The sequence below is a fragment of the Mercenaria mercenaria genome, chromosome 2 (genome assembly GCF_021730395.1).
Source record: "Mercenaria mercenaria strain notata chromosome 2, MADL_Memer_1, whole genome shotgun sequence".
Taxonomy (NCBI): domain Eukaryota; kingdom Metazoa; phylum Mollusca; class Bivalvia; order Venerida; family Veneridae; genus Mercenaria; species Mercenaria mercenaria.
This window is the reverse complement of record NC_069362.1, coordinates 107,319,647-107,344,380: the sequence shown is the minus strand read 5'-3', so window position 1 is coordinate 107,344,380 and position 24,734 is coordinate 107,319,647. Positions and strand designations below refer to the sequence as shown.

Below are 24,734 nucleotides of genomic sequence, written 5' to 3'. Positions count from 1 at the left end.
TATCAAGAACGGCAACTCTTTTTTCATTTTGGGGCAGGTAATAGTTTTCGAATTTCCTCAAAATTGCGTTGATACCAGTGCAAGACCAGTTCTGGGAACTGTCTGGGAAGAGTGTATTACATACAACTTAGAACTTCATCGTATAGCATTTCTAGCCTGTCACTTTAGTTGTCTTTACGATAAAAATGAGAAAATATCGGTTTCAGGACACTAAATTTTGCGGAGATTACACAATTAGTCCTGTCATTATCTGCAAATGACTGGCCTAAATCGTATATATATTTTTATAGCACGAGACTAGACGTAAATTAAGGTGGTGAGAAAAGTGTCTCATAACCTGTTTTTTTGTGCGTGTGTGTTTTTTTTTCAAATTTGTGGTGAATCCAGATGAATGGATGACCGTTTCCGTTTTGACTGACTTACGATACTCGGGTAAAATGTTTGACCCGGCCATCTTTAAAACGCTAGGAAAATCGATAAACACAATAAATATTTATTTTTGGGACTCCTTAGATCTACAAAAAAATCATAAATAAACAGTTGAATATTAATGCTTATAAAATATATAGGTCTACCTCTTTTATTCAGAAAAAGTACCGTGCCACTACATGCAACTGGACCCTGCCACTTAAAGTCCTTGCGCTTGATAGATCTGTTCAGTGTGATTTACCAAACACAAAGCACAAATAACAAATGTAATTAGTTCTAAAGATATCAAATTTCTAGCATGCCAGATAAAATTTTCCCATGGTTTTGCCGGGTCTTGTTTTACATACTGGGTTGTATGATGACATCTCATGCTGCAATTGATAAATTCATATACTATCGCCTGGGTAAGCTAGTAGTAGAGCACCCGCATTGAATGTGGAAGCCCACTGGTCCTCTCCCTGACCACGTCATACCAAAGACGTGAAAATTGATACTAGTGGCGATCAGTATAAAATGCCTAAATCCACTACTGTTGTAAAATACTGTACTAAGTGTCCATATCCTGGGCATCCAGTCTGACAATTTCTTTTTCTTTTCTGTCTGCAAATTGACAATATCAAAACCCAGTGAATGCCAATTAACACTAATTAGCACACATTTAATGGGATCTTTAATGCATAGATATTAGGTATGATCTCCTCTGACAAAGCACGAATTATCAACGGCTTCCTAGGTAAAAGTGCTCTCATCCCACTCCAATAAACAACTCCAACTTTATCTGCTGCTTATCAGCGATTATACAATAGTAGTTAATTGTAGGGTTCCCAACTAGACCATAAAGATGTGTGTAATTGAACTGAAAGAAATTAATTTTCCTTTCAGTGAATAATTACAATAGTGATCACACAGGTCTAAAACAGGTATTTAATTAAATACAAACAAAAATGGCAACACAGGACTACCAATGGCCGGACTTTCAATCAATACATTGGGCTACCGGCCACTTGCGCTTGTGATGAAAAGGGGCTTTAAATGGTGATAAGTATTAATAACTTCAATTTCTTGATTTCATCCAGATTATGCAAACAAACACGACAATACGAGATAATAGTACAATTATAATAGTACACAAGATTAAAGAAAACAGTCATTACAGGGTATATATAGAACAAAATTTGCGGGAGAGCAAATAATAAGCGTTTAAATTTCAGGATAATTCCTTCAATACTGTTTATAGCTGACAGCAAAAGAAGGACATTCAAATATGTAATGAAACTCCTCACCTATGGATCCTCAACAGGTTGTACATGATACGACTGTTCAGTGAAATGTCATTACAGTTCCCAGTTTCTACTGGCAATTTGTTATTTCTAGTTCTAAATTTAATGATATATTTAAAAAAAAATAGAGGGAGTTTTCACAAGACATTTTTCAAAACCAAATTTATATTTTAAAAGTATAAACCACCTCGTACCTACAAGGAACCTGGACTACTCATATGCAATACCATTCTAATTCCTTTTTTCCAAGAACAATTCGTTTCTGGAATGGTCTTCCCCTACACATACAGTCCAGCCCCAGTTTGATTCTATTCACCGAGAGGCTGGCAACTGTAACTTTATTATTTATATCTATGTCTTAGTAATTGTAGTTCTTTTTAACTTTGCACCTAATGAGCTTGCTCATCTTTTAACAGTCTGTCCCAGACAAGCGCCTCCAACTTATATTCAGAATTGATTGTTGGGCAGTACATAGTAAATGTAGATACGAGAATGATTATTTGTTTCTATGCCTTTCTGTTGCCTCACTTAATGAAGTAATTTCTGTTATACCTCATGCTGTCATGTATTATGACATGAGTGAATAAATAAATTGTATGTATGTATGTATACTGCTTGACGCCCCTTTCGGGTATAACTAGCAGGTGCGCGTCTGTGCCAGAATAAAGTTAAAAGAATGACAGTAAGATGTCAAAAGGAAGATAGTGCAAGATAAAACTGTATTAACAAGAGTAAAATCAGGATAAAACAGGGTGTAGTCACTTAATAGTAGTGGGATGCGTTAACAGCATGTCTGAAATGTTCAGGATCAGGCTGATTAACGATCAGGGGTGGCAGCTGATTCCATAGGGTAACGGTGTATGGAAAGAAAGAGAACTTAAAAACATTAATGTTTGTATGGATCTGCCTAAGGGAGTGTTCGTGCATATGACGTGTTCGTCTCAATGGCTGTACTAGATACGGAGGGACTGGAATAGCTACGTAACCATGAACGATTTTGTAAAACATGAAAAGTCTAGCAATTGTCCGTCTGTCCTCGAGTGTCTGCCAACTGAGATCATTTAACATATTTGTTACACTATCATAATATGAATATTGACCCTTTACCCACCTGGCAGCTCTTCTTTGCACCATTTCTATTTTATGTATGTTCCTTTGTGTGTGTGGTGACCATACCGTAGAGGCATACTCTAGTTGTGGCCTAACTAGAGTCTTGTAGGAGGTTTCTTTAATATTTTGGTTTTTGACCGGGAGGTTTCTGCGTAGAAAACCCAGTGATTTGTTTGCATTGTTTGTGATTCTATCTACATGTGTGTTCCAGGAGAGATCATTTGCTATATCTACCCCTAGATACTTTGCACTGGAGACCACTTCCAGGATTTGACCGTGTAAAATGTAGTTATGTGTAAATTTCTGTCTGTTTTTTGTTATGTTCATGACCTGACATTTGCTGGGATTGAACTCCATCTCCCAGACGTGCTCCCAAGTTTCTAGTTTCTGGAGGTCCTGCTGTAGTGTGACGCAGTCTTATTCTTTAGAGATTGTGAGGTAAACTGCCGTGTCATCTGCAAATAACCTGACTTGTGATTGTAAGGACTGAGGTAGATCATTTATGTATAATAGGAATAAGAGCGGGCCAAGGACTGAGCCTTGAGGGACACCTGATGTGACAGGTACTTCATCGGATTTCATTCCGTCCACGAGTACTGACTGCGTTCTGCCAATCAGGAAGGACCTTATCCATGTGATAACCTGTTTGTTAACGCCGCACTCTTGTAGTTTATAAAGTAACTTTAGGTGACTGACCTTGTCAAATGCTTTACTGAAATCAAGTAAAATGAGATCTGTTTGTTTACCTCGACTTAAATTTTGTGCTAGGTCATCAATTAGTTGTATTAATTGTGTTTCACATGACCTTTTTTCTCTGAATCCATGTTGCAGATCATACAAGATGTCATTCTTGTTAAAGTGGATTGAGAGATTTGATGCTATGATGTGTTCCAGTGATTTACATAGAATGCATGTTAGTGAGGTAGGTCTGTAGTTGGCAGGGTCACTTTTCAGTCCTTTCTTGTACAGTGGAGTGACGTTCGCCGTCGTCCAGTCCTTCGGTAAAGTTCCAGTGTCAAGGGATTTTTGGAAAAGGAGTTGTATCAGTGGCGCTAATTCAGGATGCAGTTTATTTAAGACAAGTGGTTTGATATTATCAGGACCTGCAGCCTTGTGGGGGTTTAAATTACACAGGAGCTTTTTGACGCCATTTACAGTTATCGTTATATCAGTCATATTTGGGTATTTACTCTCTGAGGTTTGAGGGAATGAAAAGGGAGACACTTTAGTAAATACCGATTGGAAATTGATTGAATGATTGAGATATTTCGGCTTTTGACACAATTTTCACTATACGCCATACATTTGGGTGTGCTTGACATTAAACTAATATAGATTTCAAAAAACTTCAGCTGAACTCTTTCTATACATTCAATATTACCATATCACCTTCCTTACCCGTCAGCTGATAACCGTCAGCGTTTTAGTGTGACCCCTAAATTACTCTTCAATTTAAGATGGCGGAGCGGGAACGTGATCCGTATTATTTGGTAAGGAAAAGCAAAATATAATTACTATTTTCCACTTACTGTCAATGATATCTATGTGATTCAACCAGAGTTTCTAAATTCTTTCGAAATGCAGAGCCTCATATATATTGCCAGATGCATTAGACCCTCCAAACACTCGTAAAATTATCCTCGGAAGTTTTATACTTTCATTTTCAAATATTTATAAATACTCTGCTAACTAGCCTGGTTCTCCACGGTACTGGTGTATTTTAGTGAATACGCTATGCATGCAAACAAACTGAAACTCGACTGCACAGAATAATTAGGTCTACTTCGTCATCAACATCTCTTATTTCATTTAATATAATAAAAGGCAGCGGCTAGGTAGCCGGTTCCAGCTACCTAGACTAAAGGTCTAGGTAGCCGGCTCTATATATACATATCGTATATGAACATGTAAGTCAAGGTAGCCGGCTTTAATAAACTGTAAAGGTAAAGGTAAATTTTATTTACCGTCGCTTTGTGAAACAATGAACAATAGCTCTGTAGAGCTTGTGAACGACCCTATTTTAAGAACAGTTAAAATCAATTTATTCCTTACCCCCAGCAATTTGCTGGTACCCATTTACAGCTGGGTCGACTGAGGCAATCTGCCACAGGACACACCGCAATGGGAGTACAGGAATCGACCCGGGGCCTTCAACTCCGTAGGAAAGCGTCTTAGCCCTCTAGACCAATGCGACCACATGTATTATAAAGGATCATTATATTAATTAAATAAATTACATTCTTGTGATCTCTTATTTACTATTTGTGATTTACCTGTTTATTTTGCAGTATTTACGCACTCGTATCATATCGGCCGACATTTTGTTATGTTATCAACGAATGCCATGATCAGATTGTCATTATCGGAATGGACAGACATGACATTGTATTTTAAAAAAAAGGGCCCTAAATGATTTTACTCTTGCGAGCATGATCAATGCAGATGTGATTTATTAAAAGGTTTCTTGTTTTGTGTTGACACACAGACGGTCGAACGGACAGAAACAGACATGACATTGTATCTTATCCTAAATAATTGACCCTAAATAATTAACTGTAAATTTTACGCTTGCGAGCGTGATCAAGCAGACGTGTTTTATCAAAGTTTGGCAGTTTAAGTTTTCTTGCTTTGTTTTATTTGACACAAATGACACATGTTAACCGCTAACGTGAGTTTTTATACCTTCTAAAAAGTACTCGATACAAATTTGAGAAACCGTGATTCATTCTTAAAACAAAACTAATCAAACGGTTAAAAAACAAAAGGGCAAAACAAAGAGCATCAAAGTACATTGAATGATGCGGCTCTACTGAACATACCGGCGTTTGATCCTTTCGTGTGCCTTTTTTAGTGATAATTTTAAGTGATCATCACTTTCGCACTTCTATGTGTGTCTTTAATTAATTAATTAATTACTACATAATTTCTCCGCCAATTTGTTTATTAGTCAATAATATTAATTGGTTCTAATTGTTTGTTTGAACATATGAGCTCTTTATTCTAAGGCAGTGTATTCAGGGCCCTCACTCTAATTGGGGGAAGGGGTCCGCAGCCCTCAGGCAGGGGAATTTTCGCGTCGTTTTAGCCAAAAGGGGGAATTTTCATTGCTTTTAAAGGATAATATACTATGTTTACTATAACATGTATAACCTTTTTTTTTCAGGTAGCTGTTTCTTTTTCTCAACATACTATTAGTAACTGCAATTATATCATGTCAAGATCAGCTGTTCACGGGTCAAGCTATACTGTTATGAATGCAACTTCCACAGACTTTATTTAAAACAAATACATTTTTCATTGCAGATTTTTTAAAATCAATTTATATTTCAGTTATCTAAAAGTGGGTGGGGTTTGGTGTCTTTGCATGATTTTATTATCGAAAAATGCTTTAAAAAAAGGGCTGCTTTTGCAACAGAGATCATGTTTTTCTTAAATGCAGACATTTAAATGGCTTTTTATTTAGATTGTACTAGAGAAATCTTGCAAGAAATGATAAAAATGGCCGAAAATCACGGTCGCGAAAATGGGTGACAAGTATGGAAACTGAAAGTAAATATTTAAAATTCTTTATGAAATACTAAATTGAAATACCTGTTTTAAATTTCTCTTTTTCACAAGACCTGTTCATTACTTATAATTTCTGCTTATTTATTCTGGACTAAACAAAGCCTCTGCAATGATAATAAATTTTCAATAGACCGTAACGGTTGGCAGGCAAGACAGATAACAATACAATACAAGTTGCATACCGCTAATTAACAAGTGATGCAAACACTATAAACTTTTACAGATTGATCAATAAACACCTTTGATAATGACAGGGATTATTGTACTGAATACAAACCGCGGATTTGTTGATAACATAACAAAATGTAGGGCGATATGATATGAGTGCGTAAATACGGCGAAATAAACAGGTAAATCACAAATAGTAAATAAATCACAAGAAATGTAATTTATTTAACTAATATGATCCTTCATAATACAGTTTATTAAAGAGCCGGCTACCTTGACTTACATGTTCATATACGATATTTATATATAGAGCTGGCTTCGTAGACCTTTAGGCTACCTAGCCACTGCCATAATAAAAACATCAGATCTCTTCACTTTTGTTTCGAAAAAGGAAGTGTCTAGGGGTCCAGCATCTGTATAATGTCCTAACAAATTAAAGCTCAGTGAGATTACCAGATCTATGACGTTTAGCAATTATGTGATATAAAATATGTTTGGTCAGATCAGAATATTTACTTATCTTGTAAACACAATATCATTGGCTGTGTTAGTTAGTGGTGTGAGAGTCATGTCTCTGGTTTTCTTCATTGATATGCTTTATGATACAAAGTCTCTTATAATTCTATTTCAAGAATGGCCAGTACTATGTATCTTATGTTTTGTAAAATCTTTATGTGCATATATATGTAATGTATTGGAAGAGACTGAAATAAATAAAGAAATATGATGCTGGTCATTGTGTTACATGGTCGATGTGTACCAGGTCAGTGTGTATATCTTGAAAATAAAACCAATAGAATATTGTCATAATTGTTCCTTTCTTTAATTATTTTTGTGAATAGATAGACAGCAGTTATTTTCTGTATCTTAGAATGGCATCATCTTTCACAGTGAGTGACTCAAGGTTCTCAATTCAAACTGATAACAAAAGGTGTGGTCGTCATTTGTTATTGTCAAAGTGCAAACCGTTGGTAATAATTAGCAAAAAGAAGTAACGCCATGTGTCAATTTTGTTGTCAACACTTTAATCTTGTATCATAGAAGTTAATAATGAATTTTGATATTTCTTTCTTCAAACACTATCAAATTTATACAAAATTAATTTTGTTTAAAAAATAAACCACTCCTAACAGGGCTCCGGAAATTTTGATAACTCAATCGGTCCGAAACGAAAATCCTGACATCGGAGCTACCCCACCCACCGCATTCCCAATATTACATATTTTGTAAAACGTGATAGGGTAAAGAAATAAGCATGTCATGCATTAAAACTGAGTTACCAGTCACCGCGCGTTACCATACAATGAAGACAGTTATTCAGTGTTATGTGTGATCGTTACTTTGTTTAAATTTCGATGTTTTTCCGAGATAATACGAGGCACTGACACCGTGTGCGTAACTGGTCTAAAAGCCAACGCACGTGACTTCGATACCGTATACACGGCAGATACTTTGTGACGTTTCCTCATTCTTTGACGGAATTCTATAAAATACAATGCGTCAAAGTGAGTTACACGACACATATTCTCTGCTAAACAGCCTCAGTATTTAAAGAATAATCTGCCGCGGACCGAATGTGTACGTTATTTGAACGCTGAGATCGAATTTCCCGCATGTATAGTACCAAAACGTCACGCGGGTTGGCCACGGATATTTCATTTCACTTACGTTGTACTTCAGTAAGCAACTACATTTTATAAAGTTATATGTTCTCTTCTGATGTAAACAAAATTTCATTTTGAAACGTTTTTTAAGACCGATTTGATAAACAGTGCCACTCCGGTTTTCTTTATCATTCGTGGTTGCCGTCCATTATTTCTTTTTTGTACAGTCGGGTTGCAAAGACGATTTTCTGCATTTGTTTCAACTGGAGCCCCAACATATGAATCATGTAATTTTTTCAAATCAAGTAATTATAAAAAATATTTTTATCGGTTTTCCGTGTGATGTCTCATTAACTCAAAGACCTATAATGTACAATTATAGCTCTTTGATTAAATGCAGCGACCATTTGTTTGTTAACGTGATCAAACATAACCTTTTGAAATAAACCATCCGTCGGATTCTAAATAAAAGAAGTGGATCCCCGTCGAAACGATTTGGATCCAGTCAGAAACGTTAGGAAACCAGTCAAAAATGTTTAATACACCGCAGTCGGCTGTCTGCAAACATTAAGGATGTGCCGCGCGAGCACTGATTGCGTCACGCGCTAATTACGGACCGATTATCAGAGTGACAATCAGACTGATTGACACGTTTATTGATTATCTGAAGGTGCGACCAACAATTTCCTACTTGGCAGGTGATCGTGTATTGAGATATCAGACCGAAATTTATACTTTTCTCCATTTTTACGGGACCGATTTTTTTCGGTTTTTCACTTCACGAATCGGTCTGAAAAGTCAAAAATCGGTCCAAAACCGACAAACCGGCAAATTTCCGAAGCCCTGACTCCTAACTATAACGGAATGTCATGGCAAGATTAGTTTTTAGCCTAGACAATTAGTGCAGAGAGTAGTTTCCCTTTACTGGAAGAGGGAAATTTTAAAATAATTTTACTAATTTACAGGTTGAAAAATCGTCTTTACCTGTGTATAATACGCACCCACAATTGTGGAGGGGGATCACTGGGGTAAAAAACTGCGCATATACACGAGTATGTATGGTATGTTAAATCTTTGTTGGTTTTTGAAAAAGTTGCAGCTATATTAAACATGCCTTTTTTTTGTAGGAGTTACCATATACAGACACACGAATAGGTTTACAAGCTACATGGGGCTTAGGCAATCAGCTGTTCCTCTACTCTGGAAAAACTCCACATCTAGCTGAAGGTGGAGGTGATTGTGCATTTCTCTTTTTTATTTGTTCATCAACTGTTTTATCAGTATTGTGAGGTTAATTGATAGGGTGAGTAATGATTAATAGACATGCCAGCCCTTTGGTAATTATAGGGTCATAATGCCTTTGTTCATAATGGGGCCACCACAATTTTGTTGTGAACATGAAATATACTAATTTCTTGTTAAATTGTATTTTTGATAATTGTTTTCTCATATAACTGCCAAAAGGTTTGTCTATTGTTTAACACAGTAGAAGTGTTCAGTCCCTTCCCCAGAAATTTTTTAAGGCGCTGGGGTAAAGTTTGCGTGGCGGGATAAGGGGTGGGTGCGGGAGGGGTTTCCCCTCCCGTGTTCGATTTTTTTTTAAAAAATAGAACCCAAATGGTGCTTTTTTAAGTATACCATATGCAAAAAAAAACACAACATGTATTTCATTACTTCTACATTTTTACATAATCATATAACCATCAATATATCATATACACTACACAGATGTCCACTTCTTTTATATGTATTTTTGAACAACACATATGTCCTTCCACTTCTTTTGTACCAACACTAACAACACATAGGCATTTTTGTTTTCATATACTGGTAAGTGTCTGTCTTGGCTCTGTGCCATTCCTTTACTGCACCACTGAAATTAAAGTCATTCAATTTTTGTCCCTGCATGGACACCATGAGTAAGGCATTAAGCACTTTCATGCTCACTGGTGAATGGTGGGTGGTCTTTACACATTCAACTGCTGAAACCTCTCTCACAATCTGGAAGTACAAAAAAAAAGTATTTGTTATTTTCCCAGAGCAAGGATTATATAACCAAGGATGGATTTATATTGTAAAAGTTCCTAAGATTTGACATTTATCTTGTGTTCTTCTGCACAATGAATTGCAACAGTATTTCTGTTAAATATTTGTGGGTGTTAACAACACCATTGCAGCTTTTTTACACACACAAGCAGGTTCTGTATTTCAAGTTTAACTATGTATTTTACTGCAAGCAGCAAGTTTCAGAAAGAACATGTATACACACCAGCTGTGGAGGTTGGTAGAAGCAGTCCCACTGTAGCGACTTTGCTCAGGTTTGGGTGAGACTCGGACAGATTACCAACAATCCACTCCATGGTGCTCAAAGTGTTCATCTGTGGTAAGGGTGGCTTTCGCCTGTGCCCATTCAATAACCGCCCGGTCTATTTCATGCGTTAATATTACATATTAAGTCTGTATTAGTAGAACAGATCAATGGAACAGACTGTAAAACGAACTGGAGTACATGTCGCTTTTTGCCTACAGAGCCAGAACCATAACACAGACACGTCGACAAAGATTGTACAAGAATTATCATTACAATTTTTCACAGAATTCATGATGGACCTCCAGAAATTTATAATTTTAACATGACATCACCGTACGTTAGGGGTTCTAACTGACCAATCAGAGAGCTGCATTTTCGAGTACCTGCCAGTTTCCACTTGGGTATAACGAAGTATATTTACAATGAAAATAAAGTGACTAGAAATAAATATCACACTATTTTAGATATCAAATTAAGATTTTTCACTGCACATGCTTCAGATGATGCTACAAACAACAAAACTTTGAAATTGTGTTCAAATATTATATGGATTTAATACCTTTATTTTAGTTTAAAGTTTGAGATTTTACAAAGGGGTCTACGATAAAGTCCGAGTGAAATGTAATAATCACCAAAGTGGAAATAAGTATCATTGCGCAATGTTTTGGACATGATAAAATTATGAATGGTAATAACTGATTTGGTCTATTGCTGTACAGTTATTTTTTCTTGTCTCTTGACATGGTATTTTTAAACATCTGATGTTGTTGGATGAATACATAAGGTGTGCCTGCAGGTATAACTTCATTAGACACCTGGGTAGAACCACCAACCTTCCATGTACCAGGATAAATTCTTCAAGCGAAAGATTTCTACACCAAAGCAGGACTTATAATCCACACTGGTGAAGAGCATGTAAATATATCTCCTCAGTTATGATGATAGTCTGTGTAAATATTTACTTACCAGCAATATGTAGGGTTATGGAATAACCTTTTTGACATTTCACTGGTTTAAGACCACAAACACTAAAATAATCTATTTCATTTTCAAATTTAAAATTATCAATCCGTATTTAAACAAATCACCACTTTATCTTAGACAAAACTGACTTCAAAAACTTAAAATTCTATAGCCTTCTGAACATTGCCTCCATAATATCTGAAATTTCCATCGATAAAATGGATATTCTCAAATTGCTAGCTAACCTAAAACCAGACAAAGCTGCAGGACCAGACCATTTTTGTCCAGTTGTCCTCCTGGAACTTAATGATGAAATTGTTGATGTTCTACTGGTAATCTTCCATAGTCTTTCTTCTCAGGCACTGTTCCCACAAAATAGAGATAAGATTTTGTTTGCCCTCTATTCAAGAAGGGGGACCCGCATGACTTGGCAAATTATCTGTTATATCATTCACTGTGTAAAACACTAGAACACATCTATGCATCCGATGCCTCTGTCCATCTTTCTAAACGTAACATTCTTTATGACCTGCAACATGGCGTTTCTGAAGGAGATATTGTAAAACTCAACCAATTGAGTTAATAGGTGAGCTGATTAACAGCATTTCCAGTCGTAAACAAACTGACTTAATTGTACTCGACTTCCGTAAGACTTTTGTTAAGATCATGGTGTCTGTCCACAAGTCATCAAGTGGTATTATGCATTTCTACTTGATAGAAAGTCAATTTGTAGTTCTTGAGGGCGAAATTCCAAAGAAGTACCAATGGCATCTGGGTTTCCACAAGGTTCCATCCTTAGACCTCAGTATTTTCTATTTTATATTAGCGATCTCCCATTTTCAATCAAGTCTCAAATCCGACACTTTGCCGACGATAATGTAGTATACATATACCTTATTATGATATCAATTCTGTGGATGGAAACAAAATCCTCCAGGAAAATCTTAACAAGCTAGAACAATGGGAAAATAAGTGGGACATGGAGTTTAATCCTTCTAAATTAGGCACTTCATGTCACAAAAATCAAAGCTGTCATCAAAACCAAATATTTACTCCATGGCTATATTTTATAGTTAATGGTCAGTGCAAAATAGTGTGACAGATGTAAAATATCACTTAAATATCTTTAAATGCTATTAAACCCTTAATTTCATAATCATCGCAACAACAAACGAAAACGTCAAAACATAAGCATACAAATACTTGTCCGTCCACAGCTAGAAAATGCATATACCATCTTGCACCCAAGTAATACTATGGAATAACCTTGACCTTGTAGAATAACCTGACCACAAAGTTTCAGATGTACTGTGGAATAATCTTGACCACCCTGACCTTGAAGCTTTCAAAGTGGTTGTAGCAACCATAAAGTACATGTACTAGACCAGAGTGCTATGGGTTTTTTTTTATCTTTTAATGCTTGTTCTTTTTTAATCAGACTTACCATGCTAACATTCCTTTAGCCTTTTCATTTTAGCTGATGTCGGACCCATCAGTCTTTTAGAACTCTTTTTCAACATAACTAGCAAGTCGACGTGTATCCCATGTCTCTATCAGTCGAAAGATGACTTGACATTATGAGAGAGAGAGAGGGGTGGGGGGGGGGGGGGGGGGGGGGGGGGGGGGGGGGGGGGAGAGATTTTTAATACCTGCCTGCAGCCACTTATGAAGTATATACCTACCTTTCATACAGAAATACATTTTCAATTTTTATAAATTAAATATCTGACATGTGCATTGTGAATAAGTTCTTTTTCTATAATTTAATGTTGTGAGCTTGTTTTTGACCTTGTGTAACATTTTTATTACATAGTTTAAAAAAAAAGACAACAGTCTTGATCAACTCTCAAAAGCCGGAAATAATTTAGTGGTTCAAAACCTTTTCATTACCCGTCATACACCGGTCATACACTTCCGTTGCCTCGTCAGATATATACCTTATATGTAATAATATCTAACCTAAAATTTTAACTTTTTTAATAAAAGGGATTCACTTACAGTAAATAATGTTTTTGAATACAGGGAGCACTGGTGCACGTATTAAAACCAACAAACAGTAGGTACAGGCCAATATAAGAAAAATACTATCAGTGCAACCAAGTGCCTGTAGTCATTTTAATACAGTTGCCTTTCTCTGCTAATTATTACTCGATAACAATTAACTTACCCATGCATGCCGTCACCAACTGTTATCCCATTTCGTTGCAAAGACTAATTATAATCTTTAACTAATTATAATCCAATCACTCCTGCTCCAATTAACCGCAAACTTGTGAAAACACAGACTTTCATCAACACGTGTTGTCTTTAAACCCTTATCAGTACACGGTAAACAGCTAGCTACACTGTGTATTCATAAACTTCCCCGATCGATATTTACCTGAGGTATCTCACAGGGATGAAATCGCTTACTGATGTAAGACGCTTCGCTAATAATTGAGGCACCGCGCGGGATAATTAAGCGCTGCGGGAAGCTGTATTTCGTGTTTTAAGCGCCGCGGTAGCGCGGCGCCTTATGCGGCTGGGGAAGGGCCTGGTGTTTTTTCAATTACCTCTTTTCATGACTCTTAGCTGTACAAGTTTTTGTGCAATATTGAAAGTAGTACTTTTCTAACCATGCAATTATGCATATTCACTATTTGTATAGCAGTTCCATCTACTGTTGACATTAATTTAAAAGCATGATGGAACTTAAGGTAACAACATACATTTTAGTTGTTAACCTTTAGCCTGCTAAATTTCTAAAATGGACTTGCCATCATTCACTTGGGGCAGTACCATTTAATATTCAAAGGGATGTTGATTTGAAATTTACTGACTGAATAGCAAACAGGGCAGACCATGATCAGCCTGCATGGATGTGCAGGCTGATCTTGGTCTGCGCTGGTCGCAAAGGCAGAATCACTTGCTGCCAGCAGGCTAAAGGGTAATAAAATATTTTTCATAAATTGAATCAATGTGCGAGTGGACATGCTTTTAGGGTAATTAATATAACTCTAATTAAATTTGTAACTCAGTGTAAAATTTAGCTGTGTATTTTTAGCTCACCTGAGCACAAAGTGCTCAAGGTGAGCTTTTGTGATCGCCCTGTATCCGCCGTCATCAGTCGTCCGTTGTCAACAATTTGACTGTTAACACTCTAGAGGTCACAATTTTGGCCCAATCTTAATGAAACTTTGTCAGAATGTTACCCTTAATAAAATCTTGGACGAGTTCGATATTGGGTCATCTTGGGTCAAAAACTAGGTCTACAGGGCAAATCAAAGGAAAAGCTTGTTAACACTCTGGAGGCCACATTTACGACAATATCTTAATGAAACTTGGTCAGAATGTTAATCTTGATGATCTTCTGGTCAAATTCAAATCTGGGTCATGTGGGTTAAAAAACTAGGTCACCAGGTCAAAAAATCAAAGGAAAAGCTTGTTAACACGCTAGAGGCCACATTTATGACCATATCTTAATGAAACTTGGTCAGAATGTTAATCTTGATGATCTTTAGGTCAAGTTCAAATCTGGTTCAGGTGGGGTCAAAAACTAGGTCACCAGGTCAAATCAAAGGAAAAGCTAGTTAACACTCTAGAGGCCACATTTATGACCATATCTTAATGAAACTTAATCAGAATGTTAATCTTGATGATCTTTAGGTCAAGTACAAATCTGGATCATCTAGGGTCAAAAACTAGGTCACTAGATCAAATCAAAAGAAAAGCTTGTTAACACTCTAGAGGCCACATTTATAATAATATCTCTATGAAACTTGATCAGAATGTTAATCTTGATGATCTTTAAGTCAAATTCAAATCTGGGTCAAGTGGGGTCAAAAACTAGGTCACCAGGTCAAAAAATCAAAGGAAAAGCTTGTTAACACTCTAGAGGCTACTATTTATGACCGTATCTTCATGAAACTTGGTCAGAATGTTAACCTTGATGATCTTTAGGTCAAGTCCGAATCTGGGTCATGTGGGTTGAAAATCTAGGTCACCAGGTCAAATCAAAGGAAAAGCTAGTTAACACTCTAGAGGCCACATTTATGACCATATCTTAATGAAACTTGGTCAGAATGTTAATCTTGAAGAATTAGGTCAGGTGAGCAATACAGGGCCTTCAGGGCCCTCTTGTTCATTGTAGATATTTGTCTGTAATATAATTACACAGATTTATGACTAAAGTATATAATTTTGTTCTTTATTTTTCATTGTAATGGACTAATATATTATTGGTCTAGCTATACATATTTTCATTTTAATATATAGTGCATAACTGCTTGCTTGTCTATTGATGGCTCCAGCACACAGGTTCACTCAAGTGATGAGGTCCTGAGTCAATGACTATATTTTCAGTGTTTAGATCACTTGAAACCCGCTATACCTTGAACATTTTGCTTATAAATACCCTTATCATGTCATCTTGTTACCATGGTAACATCAAAAATGACATTTGCTGTTTATATGAGCAAGAAAAATATTGCTTCTTGTTTTATTTTTCAGAACAAACTGTTGGAGTCGGGGGTGGGGCTCAAATACATGATGTAAGATGGGAGACAGACATGCATGGTCCAATTACTCGTAAACTTGTCAATGAAACTCACAGTATGTAAAATACATGTACTTAATTATTATATTCCATAATTTTGCTTGCAATTTTTGGTATTTACAAAACTATGAGCTTAGATATTTTAGCTTTCATACGAAGGTAGAATGATAATTATGTTCCTGCTAGGAATCCTAGCCTTGAAGAGATTTTTACTTCTAGATTTACAACATATTTGAAAAATGTAATAAAGGATTTGATTAAAACTGTTCTTATTTCAAAATATGGAATATACGTGAAACATTTCAAAGCTTGTGAGAGATATATCTCTTTCTCTCTGTCCCTTCCTTTCTCCGACAAGCGAGGGATGGTGTAGGAAAAAGAGAGAGGGAGAGATAGAGAGAGGTGTTGCCTTAAGCCAGACTGTTATGTTAAAAAATGGTTAAGATTGAATCTCACAGACTAAAATATGGTTAAGACACTAAAACTATATATGAGAAACATGTATATTTCAGATGTATTTGTAACACTACAGGAACAAGCACAGGAAGCCTCAGGAAAAGGGCTAAAACCTCTGTAAGTCCTGTCTAGATGGTATTTTCCATTGTCTTCAAATACTGGGAAAATTTTGGTTTGTTTTAAGTCTTATTTACGTGGTCAAAGCTACTTTCATTTTCTGTGTGAAACTTTTCAAATGTACTGTTGTGTTATGGCTGGTTGAAAAAAAAATGAAACTGATTACTGGGTTTGTTAATTATGTTTTAGGTCATATTGACATAATTTAATCATATTGGTGATATTGAAGAATTAATGGTGGAGATATGGCATCAATGAGCACCTGGATAAGATCAAGAACCTTGTGCAAACTAGGTGGATAGCTTTTTACATGAAATGATTCTATAGTCCAACTTGGGTTTGAACCTACAGCGGTGTGGACAAGTGATTAACCATGTGGTCAAGGGGCCTGCATGTCAGAGAGCTTACTTTTAGAAGTAAAAAAGGATAGAAATTGCCTTGATTAACTACAGGTACATTCCAGTGTTTTGATGCACTTAATACTGTTCTGTCAGATTTGTGCATTGTTATAGTAAAAAATGAAAGACCCTGAAAGTTTGTTTAAACATTTTTGCTTTCTTTTTCAGACTGGTGAAAGCCAGCAAGCAGTACAGAAGTGTCTTGAAAGCTTGCAGTCTTGATGTTTTCAACAAGTCTAGTGAGTTGTGATACACTCCATGTATTAATATTAGATAATATTTTATTAAACAGATTGTTGTATTAGCAGTGAATAGCAACAAAGCAAACTTCATTATATTGCTGAGTCTATTTCAGTTTGGATTTCAGATTTATGTTTCATTAGTCCCTTCAAAGTGTGTTTCATTTGCTCCATAATTAGGCTTCCATAAATTGTAGATTCCTGTTCAAGACATAGTACTTCCACAAGCCATTGATTGAAAAAACCCTTTGTATGGAAGAGTGGTTAAGGTCATTTGCTTATCAATGCTGTGTTTTTGAAACTCTATCCCCCCACCCCTATCCACAAAGCATGTAGAATTCTTTCATGTGAGGATGCTATCTGTCTTAAGGTCAGTGCTTCTACCGTGGTTCCAGGATGTGCCTGATATATTTCAAGAGTGACATTTCTTCCTCTACTGTTTGAAAGTTGCCAAAAAACCTAAATTGAGTTGGCATAACTATGAAACAAACAAATCATAAATTTTGCACCCAGTTAACACAGAAGGGAAAGCTCAAGACTTCAACAAGATCAGAGGTCACAACTTCTTTCCTTGGGCAAGGTTGAATGTTTTCTGTGACGAATTGACAGAAGATAATACGTTTTAACTCATTTATGTTTTATTTCTGAATATAGTGGAGAAATTGTCAATTCTGGAAACAAGTTAGTACTGGTGTATGGAAACCAAGAATATGAGTTCAACTTGGGATTATTGGCCACAATTGCAAACTTATAATACAGTTGAAAAAAAAAAGTGTTATAACATGAGCAAACAAAACATTTATAATTATGTTCATATTGTTAAATATACTATTTACATTGTGTAGATTCAACCAGAGATGAACAGATACAAGCAGAATGTGAGGAACAGCTAAAAATATTAAATATGACAGAACTGATCTGGAGTTTGTGTGAAATATTGTGGATTGATGTAGCACCAGGTATACTTGAGAAAAATGCTTACATTTCATCAGTCTTTTACATTGCTCTCTCACAAACTTGCAGTCTTCGTCAAGTCAGTTCCTGCATGATATTTTGATTTTATATGTTTCCATACAGCCAGCATCTTTTGGAAAGTTATTTGAGGCAAGAAAATAGACATGCAAGCTGTGAATAAGTCATCGATTTTTGTGGGAGACTGATTTTGGTGGATTTCATAGTTGAGTCAGTCCAAAAAATTGAATTCCAAAGAACAAGTAAATTTCCCACTAATGTTCAAAAGTTGAAATCCTCTAATTCATATCCCAACAAATTACCCTTCTGTCCAAAACCATGAAATTTCTTGCTCACAAAATAAAATACTATCACTGTATGTGACAGAGTAACTCTTTCCTTTATATTGGTTTCAGACACTTTCTACTTATATATTGATGACTTCTGTGCGAACCTGTGTCAGTCAGTTCAGTTTATTGTGAAGAGTTAAGAAGGAATAAGACAAGATTATCTGTAAGATTAAGATCATTTGTATGAAAGCCACTCTGCAGTAGCCTTTGTTAATAATGATGTATAGGTTACTTTATATTTTTTTATCATACAGTTTGTTATTTATAAACTGATGTAGAAATTTTAATTGAATTTTATCATTAGGAGGTATAGTGATATCACAGTTGTTGGAGTGGTTGCGATGGCATTTTACAGAGGGAGAGAACCTGTATTCTGAGATACAGAGAGAAGAATTCCAGGAGGAACATCATGAATACTGGGATTGTGTAAACAGATTATTTATTTGTTTCTGATTTCTTTTGTTTATTAATGTGTTTTTGCCATTTTCTTACAGTTGAGTATTTAAATTGATATCCTAGAACTTGATTTTGCCTCTTTTTGGATATATTTTAGCAAGGCTTTTCAGAGTTGAAAACTTGGTGATTCGCTTGGCAATGTTTTTAGCTCACCTGTCACTGTGACAAGGTGAGCTTTTGTGATCACGCAGCGTCCGTCTGTCCGTCTGTGCGTAAACTTTTCCTTGTGACATCTCTAGAGGTCACATTTTTTGTGGGATCTTTATGAAAGTTGGTCAGAATGTTCATCTTGATGATATCTAGGTCAAGTTCGAAACTGGGTCACGTGCCTTCAAAAACTAGGTCAGTAGGTCTAAAAATAGAAAAACCTTGTGACCTCTCTAGAGGCCATATATTTCACAAGATCTTCATGAAAATTGGTCAGAATGTTCACCTTGATGATATCTAGGTCAAGTTCGAAACTGGGTCACGTGCCTTCAAAAACTAGATCAGTAGGTCAAATAATAGAAAAACCTTCTGACCTCTCTAGAGGCCATATTTTTCATGGGATCTGTATGAAAGTTGGTCTGAATGTTCATCTTGATGATATCTAGGTCAAGTTTGAAACTGGGTCACGTGCGTTCAAAAACTAGGTCAGTAGGTCTAAAAATAGAAAAACCTTGTGACCTCTCTAGAGGCCATATATTTCATGAAATCTTCATGAAAATTTGTCAGAATGTTCACCTTGATGATATCTAGGTCAAGATCGAAAGTGGGTCACATGCCATCAAAAACTAGGTCAGTAGGTCAAATAATAGAAAAACCTTGTGACCTCTCTAGAGGCCATATTTTTCATGGGATCTGTATGAAAGTTGGTCTGAATGTTCATCTTGATGATATCTAGGTCAAGTTCGAAACTGGGTCACATGCTGTTAAAAACTAGGTCAGTAGGTCAAATAATAGAAAAACCTTGTGACCTCTCTAGAGGCCATATTTGTGAATGGACCTCCATAAAAATTGGTCAGAAGGTTCATCTTGATGATATCTAGGTCAAGTTCGAAAGTGGGTCACGTGCCTTTAAAAAGTAGGTCAGTAGGTCAAATAATGAAAAAACGTTGTGACCTCTGTAGAGGCCATATTTTTCATGGGATCTGTATGAAAGTTGGTCTGAATGTTTATCTTGATGATATATAGGTCAAGTTTGAAACTGGGTCAACTGCGATCAAAAACTAGGTCAGTAGTTCTTGAAATAGAAAAACCTTGTGACCTCTCTAGAGGCCATACCCTTGAATGGATCTTCATGAAAATTGGTCAGAATTTTTATCTTGATAATATCTAGGTCAAGTTCAAAACTGGGTCACATGAGCTCAAAAACTAGGTCACTATGTCAAATAATAGAAAAAATGACGTCATACTCAAAACTGGGTCATGTGGGAAGAGGTGAGCGATTCAGGACCATCGTGGTCCTCTTGTTTTTTGTTGCCATGGAAACAAAATGGCCGACATTTTGATTAAATATTTAAATGCTTATAACTTTCTAATTTTTAAGCCGTTTTTGAAAATTATTTCACTTCTTTAAATGATTCAAGAAATTCTAATAGACGGAATTAACATAAGAACAACATTGCCTTTCCCTTTAATGTTTGTGATGAGTAGGGAGGAGTTGCCAGATGACCTGAATTGTGTTGGTGTTGTTCTATTAAACAAAAGCAGATCTATGTAATGTTTTTAAGCTGGTATTGTCATGATTATTGATTGTCTAGATACTTCTGTCTTGTAGTTTGTGCTTTTATGTGAAAAAGGTGTAACATATATAAAAGGATTTGGTATAGTTCCATTGATTTAACCTCCTTTCTTTGCCTTGCTAAATATTTACATACATGTTTTAACTCTTTTTGTACAGATATATCGTTTGGTGTTACAAGGCCAGATTGATAAAGTGCGGTATCTTCTTTCCAAAAATGTGTCATTCCAAACAGATGCTTTCCAGAGCATTGATGAAGTATTGAGAAAGATGCCATTGTTTAGTGTAAGTAAACAAAAATCTCTGGTCTGCTAGATATATGGTATTACTTTGTATTTCATCTGCATATTTCCCCATTTAGTTAAAGTATTGAATGCTCATCTTTCTTTAAGATATTTTATCTTAAGGTATTTACATCCAAGGTAGAAAATCCTCACCAAATATAGTTAACAATACTAAAATATATATTAATTTTGTATGTAGAGCTTCTTTCATAATTGAAATCTCAGTAATAGTTGTTTCTTTTAGTGGTTGCTCATATTTCTCCAACTATTCATGTATTAAAGAGAATTCCTATAGTTTTTTTCCTTTCATAGAATTTTTTTAAATTCACATATATGATAGGAAAATTTGTGCTGAAAACAATGAACAAATAAAAACAATAGGTCACCAGGCTTGTTTTTGTGAAAAATTGTTTTGAACACACCACTGTTGCTGAAACTGCCAGCGATTTTTTCAACATTGTCAATGTTATCTGCTTTTTTAAATACCAACCAAAATATACATCCAGGCAGCACAATACGGTTTTTTCTTTTTACAGATTTTATTATATACTTATTTGATATCATAGCCATATTTGTAATACTCTATCCTTACAATAATGGGTATAAATGAAAAAAAATATTGTTTTATGTTTACTTTTGTGAACTTTTTCAATGAAAAATACCATATGAATAATATTATTTTTTAATTTGAAAAACTCTTTCATAGAATTTTTTCTTTTTCTTCCATGTTAAGATAATTGTATTGTGAGCATAAAATGCTAAAAATGTATGGTCCACCAGGCTAAATTTTATGTTAAGGACCGCTAGAATACAACACCTGTTCGGAACGAAATGAGCGGAAACTGGCAAATTGATTACATGTATGTTTGCTAAAAGTTAAAAAAAGTTTTAAAATATTCTTAATTCTTTCTATAATTGAATACTAAATAATCTGAAAGGTGATATTGTCTTTCAGTACTAAGTCAATATCTTACATTATATGAACAACACTGTCTTGTACTAAAATGCGATGTGAAAACACAACACAAAATTAGCAATGATACCTGTCAGGCACGATACTTGTCAATACAACAAAACCGTATCAACATTTGATTTACTGATATCTCTATCAAAAATGTTATTTCATTCAAAATTCCTCCTATTTAAGATTTCTGTAACAGTTTCAACAAATGTTGACTTCAGTTCATTTTCCATAGAAAGTGTCGGCTGCTCAGAAAATGCGCATAAAAACTATAGGAATTCCCTTTAAGGGTGTACTGTTTTAAACAAAACACATGTTACTGTTAGTACAAATAACCTTTGCATAAACTGTACGTAGTAATAGCACATAATTATTTTTAAACATGAAATTTGGGTCTAGTATAAAAAGAAAAATTGCAATACTTACAAGATTCAGCAACATACACATAAACTGACAATTGTTAAGATATTGACAAAAGGTCTGGATCCTTACAAAAAAACTAGAAGGGTAGGATGATTTGTTGACGGTTAGTTTTTCCCTAATTTTGACAGTGTAATAAAAGCATAATCCAATGAGCTGATAAAAAAGTGTCTTTTAATGTATAATTGTCCTGAAAGTCAGAAAGAAATAAATTGGCTGCAGGTGTTTTACTAGAGAGTGTAAGCATTCTCAAATAGTACAAAGTCCCTATCATAATACAATATATTGCAGCAATTATTTCGAGGCAATTCAGTGTCAGAGTTTGACATGAAATGGCGGCACTGGAAGGACGATTGTGAGAGAAGATTGGAAGCTGGAGAATTTGCTGCCTGTGATAATCTTGTCATCATAGCTGGGGTAATACATGCATAGTAGACTTATACATTTTGTTACAGCATAAAACCACTTCATTTTTAGCTCGACTATACGAAGTATATGGAGAGCTATCCTACTCAACCCGGCATCTGCGTCTTTCCGCCTCCCCACCTTGGTTAAAGTTCTTTTACACTTTCTCTTTTTAGCTCACCAGATCCAAAAGCTCAGGGTGAGATATTCTGATCAGTCACCATCCAGCGTCCGTAAACTTCTACTTTAAACAACATCTCCTCATAAACCGCTAAGCCAATTTCATCCAAACTTCACAGGAATGTTCCTTGGGTGAAGCTCTACAAAACTTGTTCAAAGAATTGAATTCCATGCAGAACTCTGGTTGCCATGGCAACCGAAAGGCAAAACTTTAAAAATCTTCTTCTCAAAAACCAGAAGCCTAGAGCTTAGATATTTGGTGTGAAGCATTGCCTAGTGGACCTCTACCAAGTTTGTTCAAATCATGACCCTGGGGTCAAAATTGACCCAGCCCCAGGGGTCCCTTGATTTTACATAGGAAAATCTTAAAAAATCTTCTTCTCAAAAACCAGAAGCCCTAGAGCTTAGATATTTGACATGTAGCATTGCCTAGTGGACCTCTACTAAAGTTGTTCAAATCATGACCCCGGGGTCAAAATTGACCCCGCCCCAGGGGTTACTTGAAGGTACATAGATTTCTGTAGGAAAATCTTCAAAATTTTTTAAAAAATAAACCAGAAGGCCTAGAGCTTAGATATTTCACATGTAGCATTGCCTAGTGGACCTCTACAAAATTTGTTCAAATCATGACCCCCGGGATCACTTGAATTTTTTGACCACTCAATGTCTGTCGTCAGTCATGTATGTCGTGTGTCCGTCAACATTTTCTAAAAAAATCTTCTTCTAGAACACCACTGGGCAGAATTACACCAAACTTCACTGGAATGATCCTTGGGTGGCCCCCTTTCAAAATTTTTCAAAGAATTGAATTCCATGCAGAACTTTGGTTGCCATGGCAACCGAAAGGAAAAACTTAAAAAATCTTCTTGTCCAAAATCACAGGGCCTAGGGCTTTGATATCTGGTGTGTAGCATCATCTAGTGGTCTCTACCAAAATTATTCAAATTATCCCCCTAGGGTCAAATATGGCCCTGCCCAGGGTGTCACATGGTTTATATAGACTTATATAGGGAAAACTTTGGAAATCTTCTTGTACAAAACCACACGGCCTAGGGCTTTTATATTTGGTATGTAGCATCATCTAGTGGTCCTCTACCAAGATTGTTCAAATTATGCCCCTAGGCTAAAATATGGCCCCGCCCCAGGGGTCCCAAGTTTTACATAGACATATAGGAAAAAAAGTTTAAAAGTCTTCTTGTCTGAAACCACAACACTTAGACCTTTTATATTTGGTTTGTAGCATTGTCTTATGGTCCTCAACCAAAATTGTTCAAATTGCACTGCTTGGGTGAAGCGCTTGGGGTCCCAAGTTTTATATAGACTTATATAGGAAAAAACTTTAAAAATCTTCTTGTCTGAAACCATACGACCTAGGCTTTTGATATTTGGTATGATGCATTGTCTAGTAGTCCTCTACCAAAATTTTTCAAATTATGCCCCTGGGGATAAAAGAGGCCCTGCCCCGGGGGTCGCTTAGTTATTATGTGAGTTATATAGGAAAAAATTCTTTAAAAATCATTTGATCCGATTTCCAAGACTGTTTAATTATAATTACCTGATGACCCCAAGTAATATGATGTCAATTGACTGTGACCTTGACCTACTGACCTACTTCCTTGTTTTTTAAGATACAGCCTTGAAATTTTGATGACATACACAGTTTTACACATGAATCGTAAAACTGAATTTTATTGACCATGAATGTGACCTACTGACTTTCTTAATATTTTATCATCAGTTTGACATTGAAACATGTAGCTCATATTACTCAGGTGAGCGATCCAGGGTCATCATGACCCTCTTGTACATAGGAAAATCTTCAAAAATT

General features: G+C 35.8%; 1 protein-coding gene and 1 long non-coding RNA gene across 5 annotated transcripts in view; one reads left to right on the top strand and one right to left on the bottom strand.

The window, feature by feature from the left end:
* The first annotated feature begins 3,272 nt into the window (after positions 1–3,272).
* The window catches only part of LOC123562436 (nuclear pore complex protein Nup85-like), a 39,300-nt gene continuing 17,838 nt past the window's right edge, over positions 3,273–24,734 (top strand). The window contains exons 1-9 of one of the 4 annotated variants that reach the window (XM_053537468.1): positions 3,273–3,741; positions 9,286–9,385; positions 15,921–16,022; positions 16,479–16,539; positions 17,106–17,176; positions 18,022–18,135; positions 18,782–18,903; positions 20,816–20,941; positions 22,613–22,738. In XM_053537468.1, coding sequence (XP_053393443.1) covers positions 3,547–3,741; positions 9,286–9,385; positions 15,921–16,022; positions 16,479–16,539; positions 17,106–17,176; positions 18,022–18,135; positions 18,782–18,903; positions 20,816–20,941; positions 22,613–22,738 — 1,017 coding nt within the window. In that variant the 5' untranslated portion in view covers positions 3,273–3,546. Of the gene's footprint in view, positions 3,742–4,190; positions 4,310–9,285; positions 9,392–15,920; positions 16,023–16,478; positions 16,540–17,105; positions 17,177–18,021; positions 18,136–18,781; positions 18,904–20,815; positions 20,942–22,612; positions 22,739–24,734 lie in introns of those variants that run through there. The other 3 variants (XM_053537467.1, XM_053537470.1, XM_053537469.1) reach the window with 3 other exon arrangements.
* On the bottom strand, positions 9,824–12,966 carry LOC128555330 (uncharacterized). Its single transcript, XR_008369991.1, has 2 exons — positions 10,428–12,966; positions 9,824–10,159 (listed from the first exon to the last, which is right to left on the bottom strand). It is a non-coding gene; the product is annotated as an uncharacterized LOC128555330 (long non-coding RNA).